The 23,306-nt window shown below is 40.9% G+C and overlaps 2 protein-coding genes across 2 annotated transcripts in view; one reads left to right on the forward strand and one right to left on the reverse strand.

Annotated features, from left to right (window-relative positions):
* Window positions 1-23,306, forward strand: part of CDK19 (cyclin dependent kinase 19) — a 268,286-nt gene that overhangs the window by 39,627 nt on the left and 205,353 nt on the right. The window lies entirely within an intron of this gene.
* AMD1 (adenosylmethionine decarboxylase 1) lies at window positions 1,006-22,443 on the reverse strand. The gene is made up of 9 exons (XM_065911822.1): window positions 22,007-22,443; window positions 7,726-7,812; window positions 6,689-6,815; window positions 5,598-5,700; window positions 4,566-4,608; window positions 4,323-4,467; window positions 4,118-4,210; window positions 3,881-4,036; window positions 1,006-3,192 (listed from the first exon to the last, which is right to left on the reverse strand). The coding sequence occupies exons 1-9, from the start codon at window positions 22,114-22,116 to the stop codon at window positions 3,052-3,054; spliced, it is 1,005 nt and encodes a 334-aa protein (XP_065767894.1). The 5' UTR covers window positions 22,117-22,443; the 3' UTR covers window positions 1,006-3,051.

The following is a 23,306-nucleotide window of genomic DNA, read 5'->3' on the forward strand; positions in this document are numbered from 1 at the left end:
GGGGAGCAACAGTGGACACACCTGCAGTGAACTCCTTTAGTCTCTAGAGGCAGGAAAGGGCGGCTAGGAATTCAAAGGGCTAATACTTCTTCCATTATAACAGAAAGAGAAGGCAGATGAAAATGTAAAGTTTGAAGGTGGGTAGCTGGGAAGTGGCGTTATCTGGCTAAGACAATGAAAGTCTTTTCTCCTGAATCTCATCAGTTAACACCAGGTGTTTGCCAAACTCAAGTTACCTGTTCCTACAAAACAATCTGGCATTGTAGGACTGCACACACCTTTAACATCTTGCTTTTCTAAGATCAACCTTTTCTTTTTAGAGCTGTGCTCTGTGGCACTCAGGAGTCTTGGTTCACTGACTGGAGAGCTAAACTGTGCCCCCTGCACTGGGAGCACAGTCTTAACGGACTGCCAGGGAGGTCCCCAAGATCAACCTTTTTTAACTCAAATTTTGGACAATATTCTGATAAGCTTAAGAAAGATCTGAATATAATAAAGATTCCAATTTTTAGCTTATTGTATATGAGACTGAAGAACTGAAATTTTGCCAAATGATGAGCTATGTACCTGCATGGCACAACGATTGAAAGCTTTTAACTATGTTCTGGTTGCAAGAACTGTGAATTAACCTCTGCTCCCCACCCCACCAGGAAGTACCTATTCCATAATAAATGCTGGAATATTCCATCTTCAAACTCTTCTAGTTCCAAACTCTAGCATTCTTATTCTACTTACACTCTTCCTACTCTGATAACCTGGGATACAGCCCAGATGATTTCCTTTCAGCTTCAGTTATGAAGCTACTATCAACAACAAAATGTTTAAAATTGTTCTCCCAGAACGTAAAGATCTTATCTTTATAACATCTCCCATAACCTTAAAAAAATCATTAAATATTAATTTCTTCAATTAATTATAAAAACTTTATATAGAGCCTAGTATTTGGTCATGTATACTATTTAAAAAAATACATTGACAGAAAACTTTCTGAATGTCACTAGACAATCAATTAAGCAAACCTTTATTGAAGCTTAAATTGTGGGTACAGAAATACATTTCAAGTCCAACACCATGAAGAGAGAAATTATGGCACCAAAGTTTTCCCTCCTCTATCATACATACTAGGATTAATTTAGATTACTATTCAATCTATTTTTCTTTTTTTTTCTAGGCTTTGTTCCATACAAAATTTGTGCAAGTCTTCAACATGAAATAGAAATCTTTTAAATCTATTAGGGGGAGGAAAATCAGACCTCAAGCCAATAAATGTCATCAAATCTACTGGGACACTGTTCAAGAACAAAATCCACTTTGAGCATTGGTCCTCATAATAGCACCGAAACATTAGGTACTGTGCGTAATTACAGAAAATCAGAATGATTCATTGATTGAAAGCTTCTTCAATGAAGCTTTGAATCAACAATGCGCTTAAAATAAAAGTCAAGTGTTCCAACCACTTGATTTCAAACCAAGCAGATTTTATGTTCAGAAACACTAAAAAAAGTGTTTCCTTTATAAATACGGAAGGAACAAAAGCTTCACTGCATCAATCCAGAAAGAATCAAAAATCGTTTGAGGACAAGAATAAATAAAAAATTTGAGTCAACTTTGCTCTTTTATCAAATGCTTAAATGTGAGTGTTAGCAAATACAGCTAAAAGATGCCAACTCTTTTATGCCTGTATTTTTGGGTCATTTCCCATCAACCACTTTGAAATTCTGTGTAACGTTTTGTGGATGGCATTCTGCTGCACTGAGTATGTCTGAATAACCTTAGCAGTTCTCACTCATCACCTGATGCTATTCCATGGTGAAAGGAACACAAACAAACAAGGGGAACCAAGTCAGAACACTATTACATGTATCATAAAGTCACAGAACTTTTAAATCACAAGATGGCAAAGACACTGAATCTGCTTTGAACCAAAATTTATGGCATATCATTAACAGAAATTAGTGGAAATGGCTAAGAAAGTAAAAGTTAATGTGAATCATCTGAGCTGACTTGATTTGTTGAAACCAATATCCTTATCTTAATCTCCTCACTAATAAACTGTGATAAAAATTCATTTGTACTACTCACTTAGCAAGTTAATAAAGACATGGTACTTAGGAGAAGCTCATCTCATTTAATGGGGGACACCAAATGGCACAGTTTCCATACAGTTCTGCCAACATACCCTTGGTACCAATATACACCTTCTTTGCTAATCAACAATAGTTTATTCCAAAAGAGCTCATGGTAATGAAAAATGTCAAACTCCCTTGACCTTAAAAGAAAATTAAGCCCAGGGTCTACCCCCGCCTTCCCCCTCTGGGGGTATAGATTAGTATAAAACCCACAGTGTAACAGTGTATTGCTTTATTGAGGGGGTATGGTTGGGAGGGGAGACACCATGGTAAACGGAAGGAATCAAAGTAATACAAGTACAGGAAGCAGTGTTAAAATAGAAATACACAAAATGGATAGTTCCAATTGTTTTCTTAGAGGACTCGACTCGTGGAAGAAAAACTTTAATTGCTGTTGCAAAAACATCTGTATGAAGTAGAAATTGGTTTCAATAACATTAGTAGAGAATAGGTTCTAGAAAGTGGAGGTAACTGGATGTAAAATCCTGGCAGCAATTAATAGAACAGTCCCAGATGGCTAGGCTGAGGCCAACACCTAATGAGGACGAAAGCCTTGTCTGTGGGGAATTTTGGATGACACCTGGAGAAATATTACACTGTGTGTAAACCAAATTGAATTGTTTTCACAAGTGTTGTAAAGTTTCATATAGTAAAAGGTTTTTTCTACATGCACTTCAATTTCACAGCAAGAGTGGCATAGGATACCTAAACACAGAAGAGAGCATTCATGCAAGATATCTAACTCCTTGATATAATAATGCATACAATTCAAAATGATTACACTATCATTACATCTAGGGCTTTCTGCAACTACAAGGTGGTGGTTATGGAAAGCATGGCCCTTGGTATCAATATCTAAAAAGCAGCCACCACCACCTTCTATGTGTGTTCTCTTTTTGCGTTTTTTCTTCATGTTTCTTAATCAACTCTGCTGTTGTTGCTGCTTCTTAGCAAAACTGGTAAAAACAAAATTGTAATCATTGAACAAAGCGCTCTGGCAATCAAGACGTTTAAAACCTTCAATCTTCTGGGGCGAGGAAAGCACTGTGCGACATTTAGAACTCTGGGGAAGAAAATGAAATTAACCATTAGCGTTTCCAATCTGCAGTAATATTTTCAAACAAAGCAGTCATGCAGTAAGTATTTAAGACTGCTGTTTTAGTCAAGACTGTGGCACTGGGGGCTTCCCTGGTGGCGCAGAGTGATAAAGAATCTGCCTGCCAGTAAGCCCATGTACCACAATGACTAAGCCTTCGTGCCCTAGAGCTTGTGATCCACAGTAAGAGAAGCCACCGTTAATGGAAGCCCACGCACTGCAATGAAGAGTAGCCCCCGCTCTCTACAACTAGAGAAAAGCCTGTGCAGCAACGAAAACCCAGCACGACCAAAAACAAATAAATAAAATTAAAAAGACAAAACAACAAAAAACCAACCCCATGGAACTGAAATATTTTAGCTGACTTCCTAGGGGCTGGATGCAGTGGGACACTTTATGTCTTCTGTCACCACCATCCCCAAGGTCTATCAACAGGGAAAACACAATAAGAGGAGCCCACAAACTGGGCTAGATATAAAACAAGGCCCAGAAGTCTAATGACATGCATAAAGCTTCTCATCTACCAACTACCTCAATTAGTAGTATCTCTGGTTATCTCTGGCTGATTAAATGGCATCTCAGAATACATTTTATGACATGCCTCACTATCCTTATTTTCTGTCAGATTTTATTGTCGACGAAAAAAATACATTACCTGATTTACAAACAGGGTGGTCACAAATTTTCCTGGCTTGAAGACTTCCACAACTTTCCTGATCAGGTCATCATAGGAGGTCTGACTTAAGTTTGTTTCAAAGCTAACATAAGAAAATTCTGGTTCTGGAGTGATGTGAATAGTCCAATAAGTTCCCTTAAGAGAAACAGCTTTGTGTTAGTAATGGAAAGGGCACACTTAAAGGTTGAAATTATTCAGCAAGATATTCTTACTTACATCCGATTTCATCCCATTCATTGAATACCCACAAGGATTGAACATTGTGGCATCAATGACAGAACCTGGTATCAGGTCACAAATTCCACTCTCCTGGGAAAAAAGCCAAAGACTGAATTAAAAGCAAATCTGGAAGAGAAACAGAGAATGAGCCAAAATATTTAGCTGCCAAGCAGGATACAGAATTGTTACTGAAAATGCTTACACGAGTGACATCCTTTGCAGTAACACCATCTTTCATGTAGAACTGGTCCATAACTGCTGGGTCAAGCTCACTCATCAGAATTTCCAGGGTTTGATCTGGCTGATTGATAACCCTACTCTCTGGGAAATCCAAAGTATACAAGTACCTATATAAAAGTACAAAATAGTTTCTAAAAATGACAACTGCAAGTTTAAAAGAAATCTGATATAAAACAAAACTTTCATCAAATTAGGTCCAACATACCAACAGTCAGAATTCATGCGTCCCATACAATATGCTGCTCCATCTGTTGAGGCAGGAGAATATAAAATAAATTTAACAGATCCATCTGATAGCAGGTAGGCAAGATCCCCCTCCTTCTTTAAGAAAACATTTTATTGGCTATCATTGAGAGATGCACTTCAGCTAATAAGCCAGTCTGAATGGTGCTGAGAAAACTATGGTTTACTCTCCCCTAAAACTCCATTAGGTAATGGAATTTGGTCACCTATTTATCTACTCTCTCAAGTAAATGGAAGTTATGTAGTATGTCCTCCTCTTCCCATGGTGTTTCAAGGCCTCATTCAACATAGTAAGTTAACAGTTGGTTGATATTTAAACTAAATTATACGTGGTACCCTGATATAGCCTAGTATAGTAGATGAGATAAGAGCAGGTAGGACGGAAACCTTTAGAAGATTTTCTTTTTTAAAATCATCCTTGTGAATGACTCTGCGCCAAGTTACTAAAATCATCTTAGGATTTTAGCCTCTTCTAGGATATAAGGGTGTTAGATTAGGTAACCTTTACTCCCCTGTCCTTGAAGCTCAAAAAGAAAGGTCTATAAGTAAAAGCTTATATAAATGGATAGAAGTAAATCTCGCCAATTTAGCTGAAGTGACACCACGAACTCACTTCAGTTGACCATTCTTGAGCCAGCTCAACTCCCGTTCAGCATGGTAGTTTCTTAACATGGACCAGTATCTCAGCATGGGTTTATGAAGTCATGGGGCATGTTTCTGGATGAAGGGATAACAGCCTGCATACCCACTAAAACAGACATAAATGACAGCAACTGGCTAGAAGATGAGTTCTCCATCTGGCAGGTGATCAGTTACTTGATTTTTTTCTCCCATTATTTCAACAGTTATACAACAATACTCAAAAATTTATAATCAGTTAAATTGATACATTTATCTTAACTATATAAAGTGCTATGTTTGGTACACAGGCATACACACACAACACACACACATCTAACTTTAAAAAGCAGGATTCAATTCTACTTAAACTTACTTGGGAAAATTGCATTAAGGAACTCTATTTCTTCCTGGAAATTCCGGTGTGGGTACCCTTGGTGAGAAGGCTTCATGAAATTCTTACGAGAATAAAAGAAGCTCTAAAAAGACAGACAGATAACTTCACACACAGAATTCTGTCACCTTTCCTAAACCAATCGACTATTTTCTACATACACATATCAAAACCAAAACTATCTCCACAAATATTTTTTCCCAATGACACTTAACATACACTGTAGTACTTCATGTGTGCATATCCTGTCGTTCAGTTGCGTCCAACTCTTTGCGACCCCGTGGACTATATAGCACTTTGCTGGCCGACAGAGAAAAATAAAGGCCACTGTGTCAAAGAGTAAGGTTTCAGACCAATACCCACGAGTTAGTGTTATATAGAGACACAGAGTCCTAACCACTGGACCACCAGGGGATTCCCTAGAGCAGGAGTTTGAGCTTTAAAATAGGGAGGTAATAAAAATGTTGTGGGAGAATATGTACTGATCCAAAAATTAACATACTGCTGATAAGAGTAATCCAAAAATTAACATACTGCTCAATTTAGATCATCTTATAAGGATCAACAAAAACAGTTTTAGGTCCCAATGACAGCTGTCCTTTGCCCTAGGAAAAACTGAGTAAATTATTTAGTAATATTTACAAATTAAGTTAAATATTAAAATTCAGCATCTTATCACAGCAATTAAAACCCAAGTATAAAGTCTGATAGCATTCAAGAATTAACTGACTATTGCTCTTTAATACAATCAGTTCTTTATTATGAAGTCTAGATGATTTTTCTTGCTTTCCCTTCTTTTCTTATTTTCTCCACCATTTATAGTAATAATGTTGAGGAATTAACTACTGAAAGTATCTGGTTTTCTTTTTTTTCATTTTGAGTTTTATCCCAATTCCTTCTCTGGTTCCTCCACATTTTCTGTTGTTCATGAGTATCAGGCATTCTTTCTCTCCATGGTGTGAGTGTCCTTAGTCATTACAATTGAACAAGTATACAAATTTATTTACCAGGCACATCATCGAACTCTAACATTTATACCCCACCAAAAGGATAAATGTTTTTTGACTACTTACTTGAATTGAGTCAAACCCACTGTAATCCCTAGCAAGTTTCAACAGGGGAACCAGTGCTTTCAGCAAGAGGGTGGTACCACATGTCTTCAAAATGAAACGTCTCTTGGAGACAAACATGCTACTCTCACTGCATTTAAAAGAAAGTCACAATATTATAACAATGTTTATGTAATACTGAGATGCTTAATCTTTTATTATTGGACTATCATTTAAAGTGTAAATTTTTGGCTAATAATTTTAAACATTAAGTTCTCAAGGAAGCAAATAATTCTTCCTCTTCTATTACATGAAAGATCCCACAGAAACATAAACTAGGTATAAAGCAGATTAGCTCATTACACAAACCCTCTTTTACTAGTCAGTTTTCCTCCTCACCTAACCTAACCTAGGACACTTACTAAATTCATTCTTTACATCATCTTGAACTGCCTGTTCTCACGTGTATGTCTGTAACCATCTCATTACTTTTCACTGGATAGTAAGTTCCATGAGGAAAGGAATGTTTGCTTTTACTATTATTTCCCTAGGGCCTGGCACCTAATAGGCATTTGATAAACATCTATATATGTCAAATATAGACAGTAAAAGCAAGCACCATGTTCAATACAATAGCCTCAAGGCCCAACATTCTATCTCTGTACCTAAAAAAGAACTGCATGGTTTTCTTCTCTTAAATAACAGCAATCCTATTTCTATGGTGAAGCTAATTTTCATTCTGCTTCAGACTTTGATAGAGAAGCACATACTAAAAATAAAAGAAGTGAGGGCAAAGGAACAATGCCATTCAACCCTCTTCTGCAGAAACTTCCTGTTAACCTCCAGGGTAATAAAGATGGCAGTCACCTTGAGCTATTAGGTAAGACTTCAAAAACCCTATTGCCTAGGGACACCTGAGGTAAACATTTTATTTTACACATTAAAAAAAAAAAAAGCTAAAAATAATTACAGAACCAGTATATAAAGGAACAATTTACTCTCCCATATAAAGTATGATTCACACTGAAATCGGTTAACCAATACTATTTCAGAGGACTTACCTGAGTACATAAGCTTCCTGCTTGTCAGTTTTTGTCACACTTATGATTGAACATTGCACATCCTTCAAAAGTATGTCCCACTCGGATCTATTATTTAACCAAAAAGAGGATGATTAATTTATAACAGTACTTGCCTACTCTCATAAAAATTACAAGTCTCACCATGATTTAAAATCATGCTTTGTATTTTTTGTCTTTCTCGCTCCACCTTCACTTATGAATGTTACATTAATGAAGTAACTTTTGGAAGCAAGTGAAGCTGGCGCTTGTTGCCAGGAAGGTTCACCCTGTGATTAAAAGGTTGGAACTTCCTATCCAGCCCCTGACCTATGGATGGGGAGAGGGGCTGGACATTAAGTTCAATCACTATGCTCCATGCCTGCTAAGCCGTCTGACTCTTTGCAACCCCATGGACTGTAGCCCTCCAGGATCCTCTGTCCACTGAATTCTCCAGGCAAGAATACTGGAGTGGATTGCCGTGCCCTCCTCCAGGGGATCTTCCCTCTCTTATGAATACCAACATTTAATATTGTTTCAAAATAATCTATACTGACACATACACCAAGTAAGATGGATGCATTTTGCTATAGCATGTTAAGAAGCAAACCAAAATCCAGAAAATTATACTACATATTTGCAATTTATTAAGAAAAAGGCAAATGAGACCCAAATAGGGCATTTCTCCAAAGACATACAGATGGCCAACAAACACATGCTCAACATCACTAATTAAGAGGAATGCAAATCAAAACTACAATGAGGCATCACCTCACACCCATCAGAATGGCCATCATTTGCTGGAGGGGGTGTGAAGAAAAAGGAACTAACTCTTCTTGCACTGTTGGTGGGAATATAAATTAATACAGCCACTATGGAGAACAGTATGGAGGTTCTTTAAAAAACTAAAAATGGAACTACCATATGAACCGTGAACTTCCAGATGTTCAAGCTGGATTTAGGAAATGCAGAGGAACAGAGATCAAACTGCCAACAAACGCTGGATCATTGAAAAAGCAAGAGAGTTCCAGAAAAACATCTACTTCTGCTTTATTGACTACACCAAAGTCTTTGTGTGGATCTCAACGAACTGTGGAAAATTCTTAAAGAGATGGGAATACCAGACCACCTGACCTGCCTCTTGAGAAATCTGTATGCAGGTCGAGAAGCAACAGTTGGAACTGGACATAGAACAACAGACTGGTTATAAATTGGGAAAGGAGTACGTCAAGGCTGCATTTTGTCACCCTGCTTATTTAACTTCTATGCAGAGTACATCATGAGAAATGCCAGGCTGGATGAAGCAGAAGATGGAATCAAGATTGCCGGGAGAAATATCAATAACCTCAGATATGCAGATGACACCACCCTTATGGCAGAAAGTGAAGAGGAACTAAAGAGCCTCTTGATGAAAGTGAAAGAGGAGTGAAAAAGTTGGCTTAAAACATTCACAAAACTAAGATCATGGCATCTGGTCCCATCACTTCATGGCAAATAGATGGGGAAACAATGGAAACTGTGAAAGATTATTTTGGGGGGCTTGAAAATCACTGCAGATGGTGACGGCAGTCATGAAATTAAAAGATGCTTGCTTCTTGAAAGAAAAGCTATGACCAACCTAGACAGCATATTAAAAAGCAGAGACATGACTTTGCCAACAAAGGTCTGTCTAGTCAAAGCTATGGTTTTTCCAGTAGTCATGTATGGATGTGAGAGTTAGACTATAAAGAAAGCTGAGTGCAGAAGAATTGATGCTTTTGAACTGTGGTGTTGGAGAAGATTCTTGAGAGTCCCTTGGACTGCACGGAGATCAAACCAGTCCATCCTAAAGGAAATCAGTTCTGAATATTCATTGGAAGGATTGATGCTGAAGTTTCAATACTTTGGCCACCTGATGTGAAGAACTGACTCATTTGAAAAGACCCTGATGTTGGGAAAGATTGATGGCGGGAAGAGAAGGGGTTGACAGAGGATGAGATGGTTGGATGGCATCACCGACTCAATGGACATGAGTTTGAGTATCTCTGGGAGTTGGTGATGGTCAGGGAGGCCTGGCGTGCTGCAGTCCATGGAGCAGCAAAGAGTCGGACACGACTAAGCGACTGAACTGAACTGATGAACCAGCAGTTTCACTCCTGGGCATATATATATCTGGAGAAAAAAATGGCTCCAAATTATATATGCACCCCAGTGTTCACTGCAGCACTGTTTACAATAGCCAAGACATGGAAACAACCTAAATGTTCACTGACAGAGGAATGGAAAAAGATGTGGTACAGGAATGCAATGGAATTATTACTCAGCCATGAAAAAGAACTTAATGCCATTTTGATCAACATGCATGGACCCAGAATTGTCATACTGAGTGAAGTGAGTCAGCCAGATAAGAAATATCTAATGACATGCCTTATATGTGCAATCTAAAAAGAAATGGTACAAATGAACTTATTTACAAAACAGAAACAGACTGGCAGATTTAGAGGAAGAATTTATGGTTACTAGAGGGCAAGAATTGGGAAAAGGGATGGTTAGCGTGTTTGGAATCAGCATGTACACACTGCTATATTTAAAATGTATAACCAACATGGTCCTGCTGTGTAGCACAGGGAACTCTGCTCAATGTTATGTGGCAGCCTGGATGGGAGAGAAATTCAATGGATACATGTATATGTATGGCTGACTTCCTCTGCTGTCCACCTGCAACTATCACAACATTATTAATCAACTATACCTCAATATAAAACGAAAAGCTTAAAAAAAGAAAAAAAAAACTAAATCGCTACATGATCCTTTACTGTTTTTTAAAATGTTACCTTAATAGTTCAGGGTGAGTTATTAAAAATATTCATTTAACAGAATTATTCTATTAAAGCACCAGATATATATATATATTCCACTTGAAATGTTATCTTAATCTATGTAACTGAAGCTTACTCATTTCACTGCTAATACCTTAGCTGTTTATAGAATCCATCCATAAACTTAAACATAGATTATTTTTTCCATAACACACTCTTCTTTCTGTGATTCTGACACAATGCTAAAACTTTTGACCAGGATTTGTTCATTTTCAGTATACATCTGAAATTTTTTCTCAACATTCTTCAAACTGGGCCATTCCTACTGATCTATCTTCAAGTTCACTCACTCTTTTGTCATTTCTACTCTACAAGCCCATCCAGTAAACTTTTTATTCCAGTAGTTATTTTTTAGTTCCATCTTCTGTTTCCCTGCTAAGATTTGTGTTATTGCTTCTTATAGCATGGTTATGATAACTGCTTTTAAATCCTGACCTGCACCACCTTGAGGGTGAAGTCTACTAGACTGTCTCCCTTTGAAACAATTTCCTTATTGTTTGTATGTAATTTGTGATTGCATCCTGGACATCATATTATATGATTTTAAATCTTCAAAACCTATGGAGCATGCTGATTTTTAAAAACTATGTTAGCAGACAGTTGAAATGGTTAAGTTCAGTCTCTTTATTCTCATCCAACTTCTATGTGTTACGTTACTATCTCCATAATCTCCACGACAACTCCTACTTCAGTAGCACGGGGTGGAGGTGAAGACGGCCTGTTTCTTGGTCCTCTGGCTAGAAAGCCCAGGCTTTAGTTTCCTGGCTCTGCAGCAGTCTGCTACAGGACTGCCTGAGCTACAGCAGGAAAGAACAGGGGGGAAAAAAAAAGGCAAAGCAATACAGAAATAAAAAAGGGATTTTCCCCACTCTCTCTAACCCAAAGGGGGCCCCCTTCCGTTCCTTGTCCACCTTCCAGAAAAAGACCTCTCTAAGAGCTCAGTTTGTGTGCAGTTCCAGGTTTCTGGCAGCTTTTGAGACCACCCCAGGAGATACCAAGAGAGAAAAAAGAAACAAACTCATGGATATTTCAGTGATGTTTTGAGTTCTGGCTTCCTTCTCCAATTCACCTAACATTTACTTTCCAGAGTCCTCAGCTGCTGCATGCATTCTGTCCATTCTGTCCAGGGTTTCTAGATCCATTTAGTGAGAGGAGAATGTGCTTACTCCATCTTGATGGAACAAGAATCCTCCTGCACTCATTCTGTCACTGTTAATAAATTCTGCAACCATACTCTTCCTCACCTAAAAGAAACCCTTAAGTAGTTAGTATTTTTCAAAGTCATGGTATGGAAGGAACTGCTTTAAAACATTCTAAGTCAAACACAGTTGAAGAGTCTACCAACCAAGTAATTATAAAAACAATCTAGAGAACTGATGGCTCAAAAAAATACAGGGCAGGAAAAATGTGACAGATTTAGAATTGAAGAAGTCAATATAATGCTATCCATGAGCATAAAAAGGAGAGAGAAAACAGTTGAGAATTTCAACAAATTAAAGTCACATTTTGACAGAAAAATAAACCCCTTATTTTTTCCTTAAATAAAGCTTTTTTGGATCCTAGCCACACCCAGTTCATGATAAATATCTCAAATACTATGCTCTTTACAAATGACAGTACATAGACTAAATGATCTTAGTCACTGTGCCAGAAAAGTAAAACATAAATGGCATGCCATATTTTATTTATTTTTAATCAGTTAATTAATTTTTGGTTGTGCTGAATCTTTGTTGCTGCACGTGGGCTATTCCCTAGTTACAGTGCATGGGCTTCTCACTGCGGTGGCTTCTCTTGTTGCAGAGCTCGGGCTCCAGGTGCACCAGCTCTAGGAGTTGCAGCACGCAGGCTCTAGAACACAGGCTTCAGTAGCTGTGGCTCATGGGCTTCGCTGCTCTGAGGCATGTGGATCAAACCTGTGTCCCCTCCATTGGCAGGCAGATGCTTATCCACTGTACCACCAGGTAATTCCCATATTTTATATTAAAAGTTTTTAGTCTGTGGTTTAATAAAAATAAAACAAATTGAAGTGTTTACATAGGAAAAGATACAATTAAGATAAGAGACTTCTATGTCATCTGACTGAGTAAAACTAGAAATGGCTAACCAGCTACTTTTCTTCCCCCCAATGTGGACTTTTTTTAAAGTCTTTATTACAATGTTGCTTCTGTTTTATGTTTTGGTTTTTGGCCCCAAGGTATATGGGATCTTAGCCCCCTGACCAGGGCATCAAACCAGCACACCCTGCATTGGAAGGCCAAGTCCCAACTACTGGACTACCAGGGGAGTCCCCGACCCTTTTTTCTTGGTTGGGGGGGGGGGCGGGGGCGGCGGCAAGCAGGACAGACTGTGGATTGGGAAAAGACAGTCTCTTGGGCAACTGGTGTTGGGAAAACCAGATCTGCACAAAGAATGAAACGGAATCCTTACCTTACACTGCATAACTCAAAATGGATTTAAACACCTAAATTGAGACACAAAACTATAAAACTCTTAGAAGAAAACATGGGGAAAAACTTTATGATATTGGATTTGGCAAAGCTTTCTTGGATGTTACACAAAAAGCACAGGCAACAAAAGCAAAAATAGGCAAACAGACCTGCATCAAACAACTTTTATATCAACAGAATGAAAAGACAACCTACAGAACTGGAAAAGTACCTGCAAATCTTACATCTTATAAGAGGTTAGTATCCGGAATAAATAAGGAACTCCGATAAGAAAAACAAATAATCTAATTTAAAAGTAAGCAAAAGGTCTTAAATAGACAATTCCCCCCCCCCCCCCCCGCCAAAAGACATACAAATGGCCAATAAGCACATAAAAAGATGCTCAATGCCACTAATCATAAGACAATGCGAATCACAATTCCACCTTGTGCTCATTAGGATGTCAGATACTGAAAAGGAAAAAGGAAAGAACAAGTGTTGGCAAATGAGAAATTTTAACACTTGTGCAGTACTGGTGAATGGATGAAGCACAAGGTGGAATCAAGAAATATGGATAACCTCAATATGCAGATGACACAACACTTATGGCAGAAAGTGAAGAACAAGAGCCTCTTGATGAAAATGAAAGAGTAAGAGTGAAAAAGTTGGCTTAAAACTCAGAAAACTAAGATCATGGCATCTGGTCCCATCACTTCATGGCAAATCGATGGGGAAACAATGGAAACAGTGAAAGATTATTTTTGGGGGCTCCAAAAATGACTGCAGATGGTGACTGTAGCTATGAAATTAAGACACTTGCTTCTTGGAAGAAGTTTTGACCAACCTAGACAGCATGTTAAAAAGCAGAGAAATGACTTTCCCAAAGGTCTGTCTAGTTAAAGCTATGATTTTTCCAGTAGTCATGCATGGATGTGAGAGTTGGACGATGAAGAAAGCTGAGCGCCCAAGAATTGATGCTTTTGAACTGTGGTGTTGGAGAAGACTCTTGGGAGTCCCTTGGACTGCAAGGAGATCCAACCAGTCCATCCTAAAGGAGATCAGTCCTGGGTGTTCATTGGAAGGACTGATGCTGAAGCTGAAGCTCCAATACTTTGGCCACCTGATGCAAAGAGCCGACTCATTTGAAAAGACCCTGACGCTGGGAAAGATGAGGGTAGGGGAAGGGGACGACAGAAGATGAGATGGTTGGATGGCATCACTAATTCAATGGACATGAGTTTGAGTAAACTCTGGGAGTTGGTGATGGACCGGGGCAGGGGCGGCGGGCGGCATGCTGCAGTCCATGAGGTTACAGAGAGTCAGATACTGAGTGACTGAACGGAACTTACTGGTGAAAATGTAAAATGGTACAGCCATTATGGAAAAATTATGAACATTCCTCAAAAAAAACGTAAAAACAGAATTACCACATGATCCAACAATTCTACTTCTGGGTGGGTCTGGGTGTGTATGTGTGTGTGTGTGTGTGTGTGTATATATATAATAAAATTATTCAAGACAGGATCTGGAAGAGACATTTGCACATGCCCTGCAAATTGTTGTGAATTGTTATTCACAACTGTCAAGAGAAGGAAGCAACTCAAATGTCCATCAAGGGATTAATGGATAAAGACAATGTGGTGTATGCAAAAAAATGGCTTATGTGGCCTTAAAGGAAAGTTTATCACATGCTTCAAAGTGAATGAACCTAAGAATTTCATGCTAAGTGAATCACACCAGTCAGAAAAGGATGAGTACCACTACAAAAGGATGTAGGTTTCCACTTATATAAGGTACTCATCTCATACATTCATATGAAGTATCCAAAGTAGTCAAATCGTAAGGAAAGGTGACTGATAAAGACTAGAGGAAGAGCGGAGGAGAAATTAACCTTTAATGGGTAGTTTCAGTTTTGCAAAATGAAAAGTTCGACAGATCTCTTGTACAACAATGTGAATATACTTAATACTGAATGTTCACTTAAAATGGTTAGACTTAATGTTAGATTTCTATTTTTTAATAATTATTTATTTTTGGCAGTGCTGGGTCTTCACTGCTGTGCACAGGCTTTCTTTAGTTGTGGTGAGCAGGGGGCTTCTCACTGTGGTGACTTGTCTTGTTGAGGGGCACAGGCTTTACGATGAGTGGGCTTCAGTAGTTGTGGTACATGGGCTCAGCTGCCTGTGGCATGCGGGATCTTCCCAGGCCAGGGATTGAACCGGTGTCCTTTGCATTGCAAGGCGAATTCTTAACCACTGGACCAACAGGGAAGTCAATGTTAGACTTTTAAAAGAAGTAAATTACAGAGGGAACAGAACGCTGTGGCAGATGGAAAAAACCCTTTAGAACAGTTTTGCTTTTATCCCTTGGATTCTATCCTCAGATATAGTGGGTCAGAAACTGCAGATGGTGCCTGGAAACCTGCATTTATTTAAAAGGCCTCCATGTGATTAGGTTCCTCTAACAGATTTCCTCCTTTAAGCAAAAATCACTGGTTTCAGGGTTATCAAGTAATTTACCCCAAAAGTTACCCAACTGAACTATTTGAAGCTTTCCTGAGTCAACAGCCTGACTCATCTGTTTCAGACACTCTCCTCATCACCTTACATTCACAGCCACGGCAGTAGCAGTCCTCAGAGCAGTCTGAGGCAAACCCACCCTGAAAGACGAGACTACTCTTCGGCGAAGTCTAGGCTGAGCAGAATTTAATTCAGATACCCAGAGAAATAAGCTTTCATCTTCTGTTCAAAGAAATCAACCCAGAATGCACTGGTAATTACAATCAGAGTAACTTAAGTTCTCCACCTCAAACTTTTACCTAAAAATTAAATCATCATTACTGCTACATTGTTTTAGTGCTTTCAAAGTGTACCTCTCAAAATAAGGTGGTCTGAAGACAGCAGTTCAAGTTTTTTGAAACGGCTGCAAGGAATGTATTGAGAAGCTTAATTCAATAGGAAGCCCTTCTACTACAAAATATTTACCCTAAAAGGTTTTTTGGCAAGGGGTTGTAAATTCCTTCAGTGTAAATTACTGATATTGCAATATGCTGCAATGATGTAGTCAAGTAAGGCATGAGTTCTGGGAAAATTAATGCTGAGGTGTAATTTACTATTTTTGCAACTGCTCCCAGTCCTTTGCTGACGATTTTATCATATAAAATTTAAGTGAAGGAGAGAAAGAATAGCAGAAAATGCCAGTAGTCCTAAATGTCTTGTCCAATATTAACATTACAGATTGTAGTTTTCATATTTTCACATAGCTAAAACACCTCTAGCCTTCCACAATTAATAAACATTTACTCTCTTTACCTCCATTCCCTACAATTTCCCATGTGAACCCATTTCCTTACTAACAGTCCAGGTCTGGGATGAACTCTAAAGCAAAAAGGAAAGTCAATTTTAGAGCCCTGAAAGATCAAACTATCTTTCCTCACCAAAATTTCTTATTTTCTAACAGACTTCCTCCCCATAGCTGCCATTTCTTTTAAAAAGGCTTTTGTCTGGTCCAGCATTTTAGTCCAGCAACTCTTAAGAAATTATAGAAACAGACATAAAGGTCTATTTCTATTCAACATCATTTGAAATCTGAAAATTCTAGTAGAGAAAACCACAGGTTAAACCTAATATACTACTCCCTCTTTTTATATTTCAACCTTAATTACTTTGTGAAGTAGTCAGTTTTAGAAAACATCACCTGTCTTATTCATTTGGATATCTGGACTATTGCTTTTCTCCAACATATTATTAATATGTTAACATATTATTTATTATATTTTATTATTATTTATTATTATATTTATTGTTTATTTATAATTATATTTTTATATATTTATTATTATATTTATTATTATTTAACATATTATATTATCAATCAGTATTATTTAATCCAAGCCATGCCAGAAAAGATAAAACAAAAGATTCTCAGTATTATGTACTTCATTCAGATTACACTGAAGGGAAATTCTACTAAGTAGCCTACAGGACAGTGGGAAACATTAACAGAAAGTGGGTTCCAGCTTGGAGTTAAAGCTTGGAAAGATGGCCAATTTTGCTTCAAGTGCATTCTACTCCTTCATACCATATTAAAAAAATCAATTCCAGATCCAAATATGAAAAGTAAAACAAAGTTTACAGGGAAAAAAGAACATCTTCATTACCTCCGGATGAGCAAAGATTATTTTAAAGAGGACAGAAAAACCACGAACCATTAGTGGAAATACTGATAAATGGGACATTTTTCTAAACTGTCATTAATAAAACGAAAAAGGAAACCAGAGGATAGAAAATGTTTGTAATGCACATATTGGAGAGAGAATTCATCTATAATAAAGAACTCCTGCAAACTGAAAAATCATCCCTAAAGAAAAAGAAGTGGACTTGAAGAAGCATTTCACAAAAGATAGCCGAATGGTGGATAAAGATATAAAAAGGATGTTCAACTCCATTAGTCTGAAGGGAAATACACAGACCACTATACACCCACAAAGTAGCTAAAATGAAAAAGACAACACAAGTGTTAAATGAAGATACTGAGCAACCGCACCCTTACGCTGAATATACGCACCCTGTACTGTGCTTATCTCAGTCGTGTTTGACTCTCTGGACCCCGTGGACTGTAGCCCACCAGGCACCTCTGTCCATGGGGATTCTCTAGGGCAGGAATACTGGAGTGGGTTGCCATCCCTCTTCCAGGGGATCTTCCCAACCCAGGGGTCAAACCCAGGTCTCCCACGTTGCAGGCAGGTTCTTTACCATCTGAGCCACCAGGGAAGTCCAAGAATACTGGAACCGGCAGCATATCCCTTCTCCAGGGGAACTTCCCAACCCCGGAGCTTTACCAGCCAGAGAAGCACTATATGCACCCTATTACTTAGCAGTTCCATTCCTAGGTGTGTGTATCTAACAGGGGAGCACACATATTGTTTAGAGAAAACCATGGTGTGTTAAAACTCAGGATAGTGGTGTTCCCTTAGGTGGAGAGCGGAACAGGTTATAATTGGAAGGAGGCACAGGGGGACTTCTGGCTAGTTACATTCCCTAGATATGAAGGCTGCTTACATGATGGGATCAGTTTGTGAAAATTTTGAGATGTACTTATGACTTCCATAACTTTTGTGACTGTAGCCCCCCAGGCTCCTCTGTCCATGGGGATTCTCTAGGCAAGAATACTGGAGTGGGTTGTCACGCCCACTCCAGGGGGAAGATCTCCAAGAGATCTTCCCGTCCCAGGAATTGAACCCTGGTCTCCCGAATTCCAGGTGGATTACCATCTGAGCTTTGGCAGATTAGCATCACCCCTAAAAGTTCTGTCATGCCTCTCTGTAATACACCATTCTCCCTTAACTCCCATCCTTTGCCTATCATGTATGTATTTTCTGATTTTATAGACATGGAATCTTAAGGACTTCTCATGGGGCTTATTATTTGTTCTCCAGCACAATCATTTGTTGCATGTGTCAATAACAGTTCATCACTCTTTTTTTAACTACCAAGTAGTATTCTATAGGATGAATACAGAGACTTGTTTTCAGTTCTGGAGCTATTGCAAAATAAAGCTTCTAAGAACATAATTATGTAAAAGTCTTTGTATGGACATATTTCCTGCTCACTTGGGCAAACACATGAGTGAATTAGACTGCCTAGATCATATAAGAGATGTATTAACTTATTAGGGCTTCCCAGATGGCTCCAGTGGTAAAGAACCTGCCTGCCAATGCAGGTGACATAGAGATGCAGGTTCAACTTCTGGGCTGGGAAGATGCCCTGGAGTAGGAAATGGCAACCCACTCCAATATTCCTGCCTGGAAAATCCCATGGACAAAGGAGCCTGGCAGGCTATAGTCAAAGGGTCACAAAGAGTCAGACACAACTGAAGCAACTTAGCAGGCACAGTAACTTATTAAGAAACTGCGGAACCATTTTCCCAAGTGGATACACTGTTTCCCATTCCCATCTGCAGTGCATGAAAACCTTGATTCCTTCACAGCTCTCCTCAGGGTCTGGTATCAAAATTATGCAAACCCCAAAAGGAACTGTGCTATGTGCTCCCTCTCTGTTAACTAATTAGAATGTAATACTATGAATGTAATGTATGAAAAAGGTTGGAATTATTTTTTTCCTTCAGTGTTAGAACACTCCAGTATAATCATCTGGGCCTAGATTTTTCTTTATGGGTGATTAAGTCAATTCATGCAGTGGTTATAGGACTATTAGGATTTCTATTTCTTCTTGCATCAATGTGGGAAGGTACTTTCCTAGGAATTTTCCTGTAATATCCTGCTTTTTAAATGTCTTTAGCATTGGTAGTGACGCCCTCTTAGGACATCTTAACTCCTTCCATGCCCTTAGGTTTTATGTTTTACAAACAGTATAGTTAATTTGTTTATTTTATTCCAGTCTGTGAATGTCTTTTGACTTTCTTCTATTTGCATTTTAGTGGAATTACTGAGGTTGGAGATGTGAGGCAAGTAAAAAGAAGGATTTTCTGCCTTCCTAACATTTATATCATTAAATAAAAACAAAACTACTAAAGATTATTCCGTGGAAGAATTAAGATTTAACTTCATTAAGCAATCTGAAGCTCACCATCTCTTCTACTTGAATAAAAATACACCAAATTGCTTGGGCATCATGTAATTTTAAATTGCCTATTTGACTATAAACTGAAATACTTTCTCCTCTAGCCTGGTTTGCTTAAAAACAAGGAGAAGAGAAAAAGATTCTGTCCTTAAGGTAAAGAATCAGAGAGGAAGATGTTAATACTTAAGAGTGGTTACTGTGTCTCAGACAGTTTTAAGTACTGAATATGTATTAACCCACTTAACTCTCACAATTACCCCATGAAGAGGTACCATTATTTTCTCCATTTTGGAGAGGCAAAAATATCAAACAGCTAGCTATTAGATGATCTTTGAACTCAAATCTAGACATGCCATAGGCCATGCACTAACCATTTCATTATGCATCACTCTTCTAGATGACTGACAACCCTTCTATGGGATTTAAGGAATTCCAAGCATCTACAAAACTTATGGCACTTAATCAGATTTATCAAAACCAACATTCTGTCCCTCAAGGTATAACCTTTGCCATCACTTTAAGATCCACGCTGAAGCAGTAAAACAATTTCAGTTGATAAAGTACAAAAGTCGTTCTCAAACATTTAAAAGAAAGCAAGCTGCCCATTTATAAGCCTTTCTCCTTCTCCTTGATTCGGAGAACTTTTTTTTTTTTTAAGAACTCTTAACCAATAAAGCCTAAGCTTAAATTCTGGCGTTTTTGCCCAAGAACTCAGGGAGGAAACACTCCCTTCCCTTTATTAAGAACGCGTGCTTACTAATAAAGCTTCAACTCATTTAAAGAGCCGGAGCAGAAAATTTTGTTATTCATTATATGACTTGTTTTTGCACATTAGTTCTTCCTGACAGTATTTCCTAGATAATCCTATCACAATCGTTTACCAAAGGCATATATCACCAACACGAGGGAGATATCCCATCTGTGAAATGGAGGAAATACTAAGCTTCCCCATATTTATAAGTAACTGCTTCCTAGAATAGGGGCCATGTTACGACCTCTTAAGTGTCGCACAAAGCTTGAAAAATGAAACTGGTCACATTTTAGCTAACACGAGGTTTTCCTACGGGAGATTCCTTCAAGACAGACCGCCTTAAAAGTCCCGGCAGCACGTGTCCGCCTAGATTCCCTTCCCCAGTTGCTTTTTGTCAGGAAAGGCGGCTAGTGCAGCCAACATTCCTGAAACGCCCATTGGCCCACACCCCGGGGCAGGCTCCGGGTCCGACCCAGGAGCTCTTTGGTCGTTGCCTTTCAATGAAGCGGCCGCGCCGGCTCCTCCGCCGCAAGGCACACTATCCGCACTTGTGCACCAAGGAGCCTAGAATGGCGAGGGGTGTCTAGTGGTCCGAGACCCCGGGAGGAAAAGCCGGCCCCGCCACCATCGGGGTCGCCCGCGCCCTCATCTGCGCTGGGATCAAGACCACTACAAGCCCTCTTCTTTTCTGCGCGATCGCCCAGCTCTCTCGCATGACTGCCCGGGGTGGGAGGCTGGAGCCCCAGATTCCTTTACAGGATTAGGCATTAAAGGTATTATGTCCGAGCTCCGACCCGCCTCTAGCCCGTAAATTCAGGCTAGCCTCATTCCACTCTGGACTCCGCCGACTCGGTAACAGGTTACACAGCCCAAGGTCAAGAGACTCGGGCGCCAGCCTCGGTGGGTTCCCCGGCCGTCTTCCCGGGCAGCCCCGAAAGGGCTCTGGTGCAAAGCACATTAGGGCGGCGGTGCGGCCCAGCCACTGCGGCACAGCTGCTCCCGTCCAATCCCCGCCGCCCGGGCGCCACATGCTGCCAGCGCCGACCGCGGGCGGGAGGCCTGTTAGTCAGCCCCTCGGCCCCGGCCGGGCCGGCCCCCCCACACACACCCCTTCCCGCCGCACGCGAGAGAACGAATCGGGCTCCCGATCCGCTCCGCTCCCTCCCTCCTCCACTCCCGAGGCGGACACGCCCGAATTAGCGCCTGACTAAGCCCGCCGAGCCACACCTGCCGGGAGGGAGCCCGCGCGGCCCCCACCTCCGGACACCCCACCCGGGGTCCCGGACCGCCAAATCCGGCCGGTGGGGAGTAAGTCGGAAGGTGAGGGCCGCTAAACCACCCGGAACGGCGCTGCCCGCCGCCCCGCACGCCGCGCCGGGGACGTTACCTGAGCACGCGGCTGCGCCGGCCTCCTCCCCTCCCCCCGGGCAGCGCCCGGCCCGGCAACTGTGGCGGGAGAAGCTGGATCGGGCCCCGCGTGGACCTTTGGCTGCTCACCCCCAGGGCCGGGGCCCTTTCCACGACTGCCAAAACGACCTCCCGCACGCGGACCTGCCCCCACCTGAAGACTACAGGAACCCAAGCCACGGCCCCCCGCCTCAGGCTGGTGCCTCCCAGGCGGCGACAGTCCCCCAGACTCGACTGTGGGCGAGAGCCCCGAGCACCCACCTTGGGATGGTGCGAAGATCCCCAGATCCTTGGTTTGCGTCGGGTTGCTGCCTGGAGAACCAAACCTCCAGCAGTTTCTCGGTCCCTTCGAAAAAATGTGCAGCTTCCATCACCGTGAGACTAGCGAACAACCAACAACCACAGAAAATCAACTAAATTAAAATCTCTTCTCCCGCCGCCGCCGCCGCCGCTGCGGATTGTTCCAGCTGTGTTACTAAAGTTCAGGTTCCTTTTTTTTTTTTTTTTTTGCTATAATTTTATATTAACTTTTTTAAAAAAAGGATTAATAAAATTTTCCCGGCTTTGTGTGTGTGGGTGAGCGAAAGTTGAACGTGAGTCTGTTGGAAATAGAGGCAGATACAGCTCAGTCTCTTGTAGTCCGCTGTTTCCCCGTTAGAGAGAGTAGAGCGAGCGCTAGCTAATGTCGCCGGCCATACTGTGGGAGCGAGAGCACTGCGTGAGCAGCGAATTTATATACCCCGGCTAAACCCAAAAGAACAGGAAGTGACGCAACGTCCCGCCCTTGCAGCTGATTGCTCCAGCATCCTGTCAATCACCAGCCGCCTAGTTGCGGCTGGCTGGCCGCCCGCCCGCTAGCAGCGCGGGGAGCAGCCAGCCGCGTTGCGGTTCAGGGTTTAGGGTGGCCGCTGGGCGGGAGACGGCTGTCTGTTGTCCGACTGGGGACTAAGAGCCTGGGGTCGAATGCTGAGTGGGTGGGAGAGCGGGGACGGACTGAGGGAAGGCTGGGTAGCGCTGCGTAAAGCAACTGGTTATAGCGGGGAACAAGGGTGGGTCCTCCAGAGAGTTGGCGGGGTTCGGTGGGGGCTGTGGCCACTGCTGGGATGGCGTGGTCGTTTTGATCTCGTGCACTTCGCCGAGATTGCTGAGGGACTCGGCCATTCTCTTAAGTGTTTCCCCAAGGCGAACGAAGCCAGGCATTAAAACTCAACATGAGTCCGTGACGCACATGGTACCAAAGGGTCGGATTAGAAGGCGCTTTAATTCCGATCGCGCTTTAGCTCCTGTGCGGATGAACGCAGTTCTCGGCCGGTTTACACAATAGACAGAAGCGTTGTCTCCCTATTCAAAAAGGGAAAAGCAACGTGGCGCCCAGCCTTGAAGGGCTCCGGCTTTACCTACCTCCCACCATGTGGCTCGCCAAGCCTCGGAGTTGGCCGAGCTCAGTAGCTGCCGTGAGGCACTGGCAAAAACGTGCTCAATTAGGTCAACTGGTGGGAATTTATTCTGCAAAACTGTTTCTAGAACCTGCTTTATTAAATAGAATCTGAAATTGTTTGGG

This window comes from Muntiacus reevesi, chromosome 19, assembly GCF_963930625.1.
Source record: "Muntiacus reevesi chromosome 19, mMunRee1.1, whole genome shotgun sequence".
NCBI lineage: Eukaryota > Metazoa > Chordata > Mammalia > Artiodactyla > Cervidae > Muntiacus > Muntiacus reevesi.

Bases quoted from the DNA above. Each gene is read 5' to 3' on its own strand.
- AMD1 (XM_065911822.1), bottom strand. From the start codon at position 22,116: ATGGAAGCTGCACATTTTTTCGAAGGGACCGAGAAACTGCTGGAGGTT. The intron at 5,701-6,688 runs GTAAGTAGTCAA...CTGTCTTTTTAG, and splicing joins GTGGGTTTGACTCAATTCAA to AGCTTCTTTTATTCTCGTAA. The intron at 4,609-5,597 runs GTAAGTTTAAGT...CTGCCTCAACAG, and splicing joins CCTTAATGCAATTTTCCCAA to ATGGAGCAGCATATTGTATG.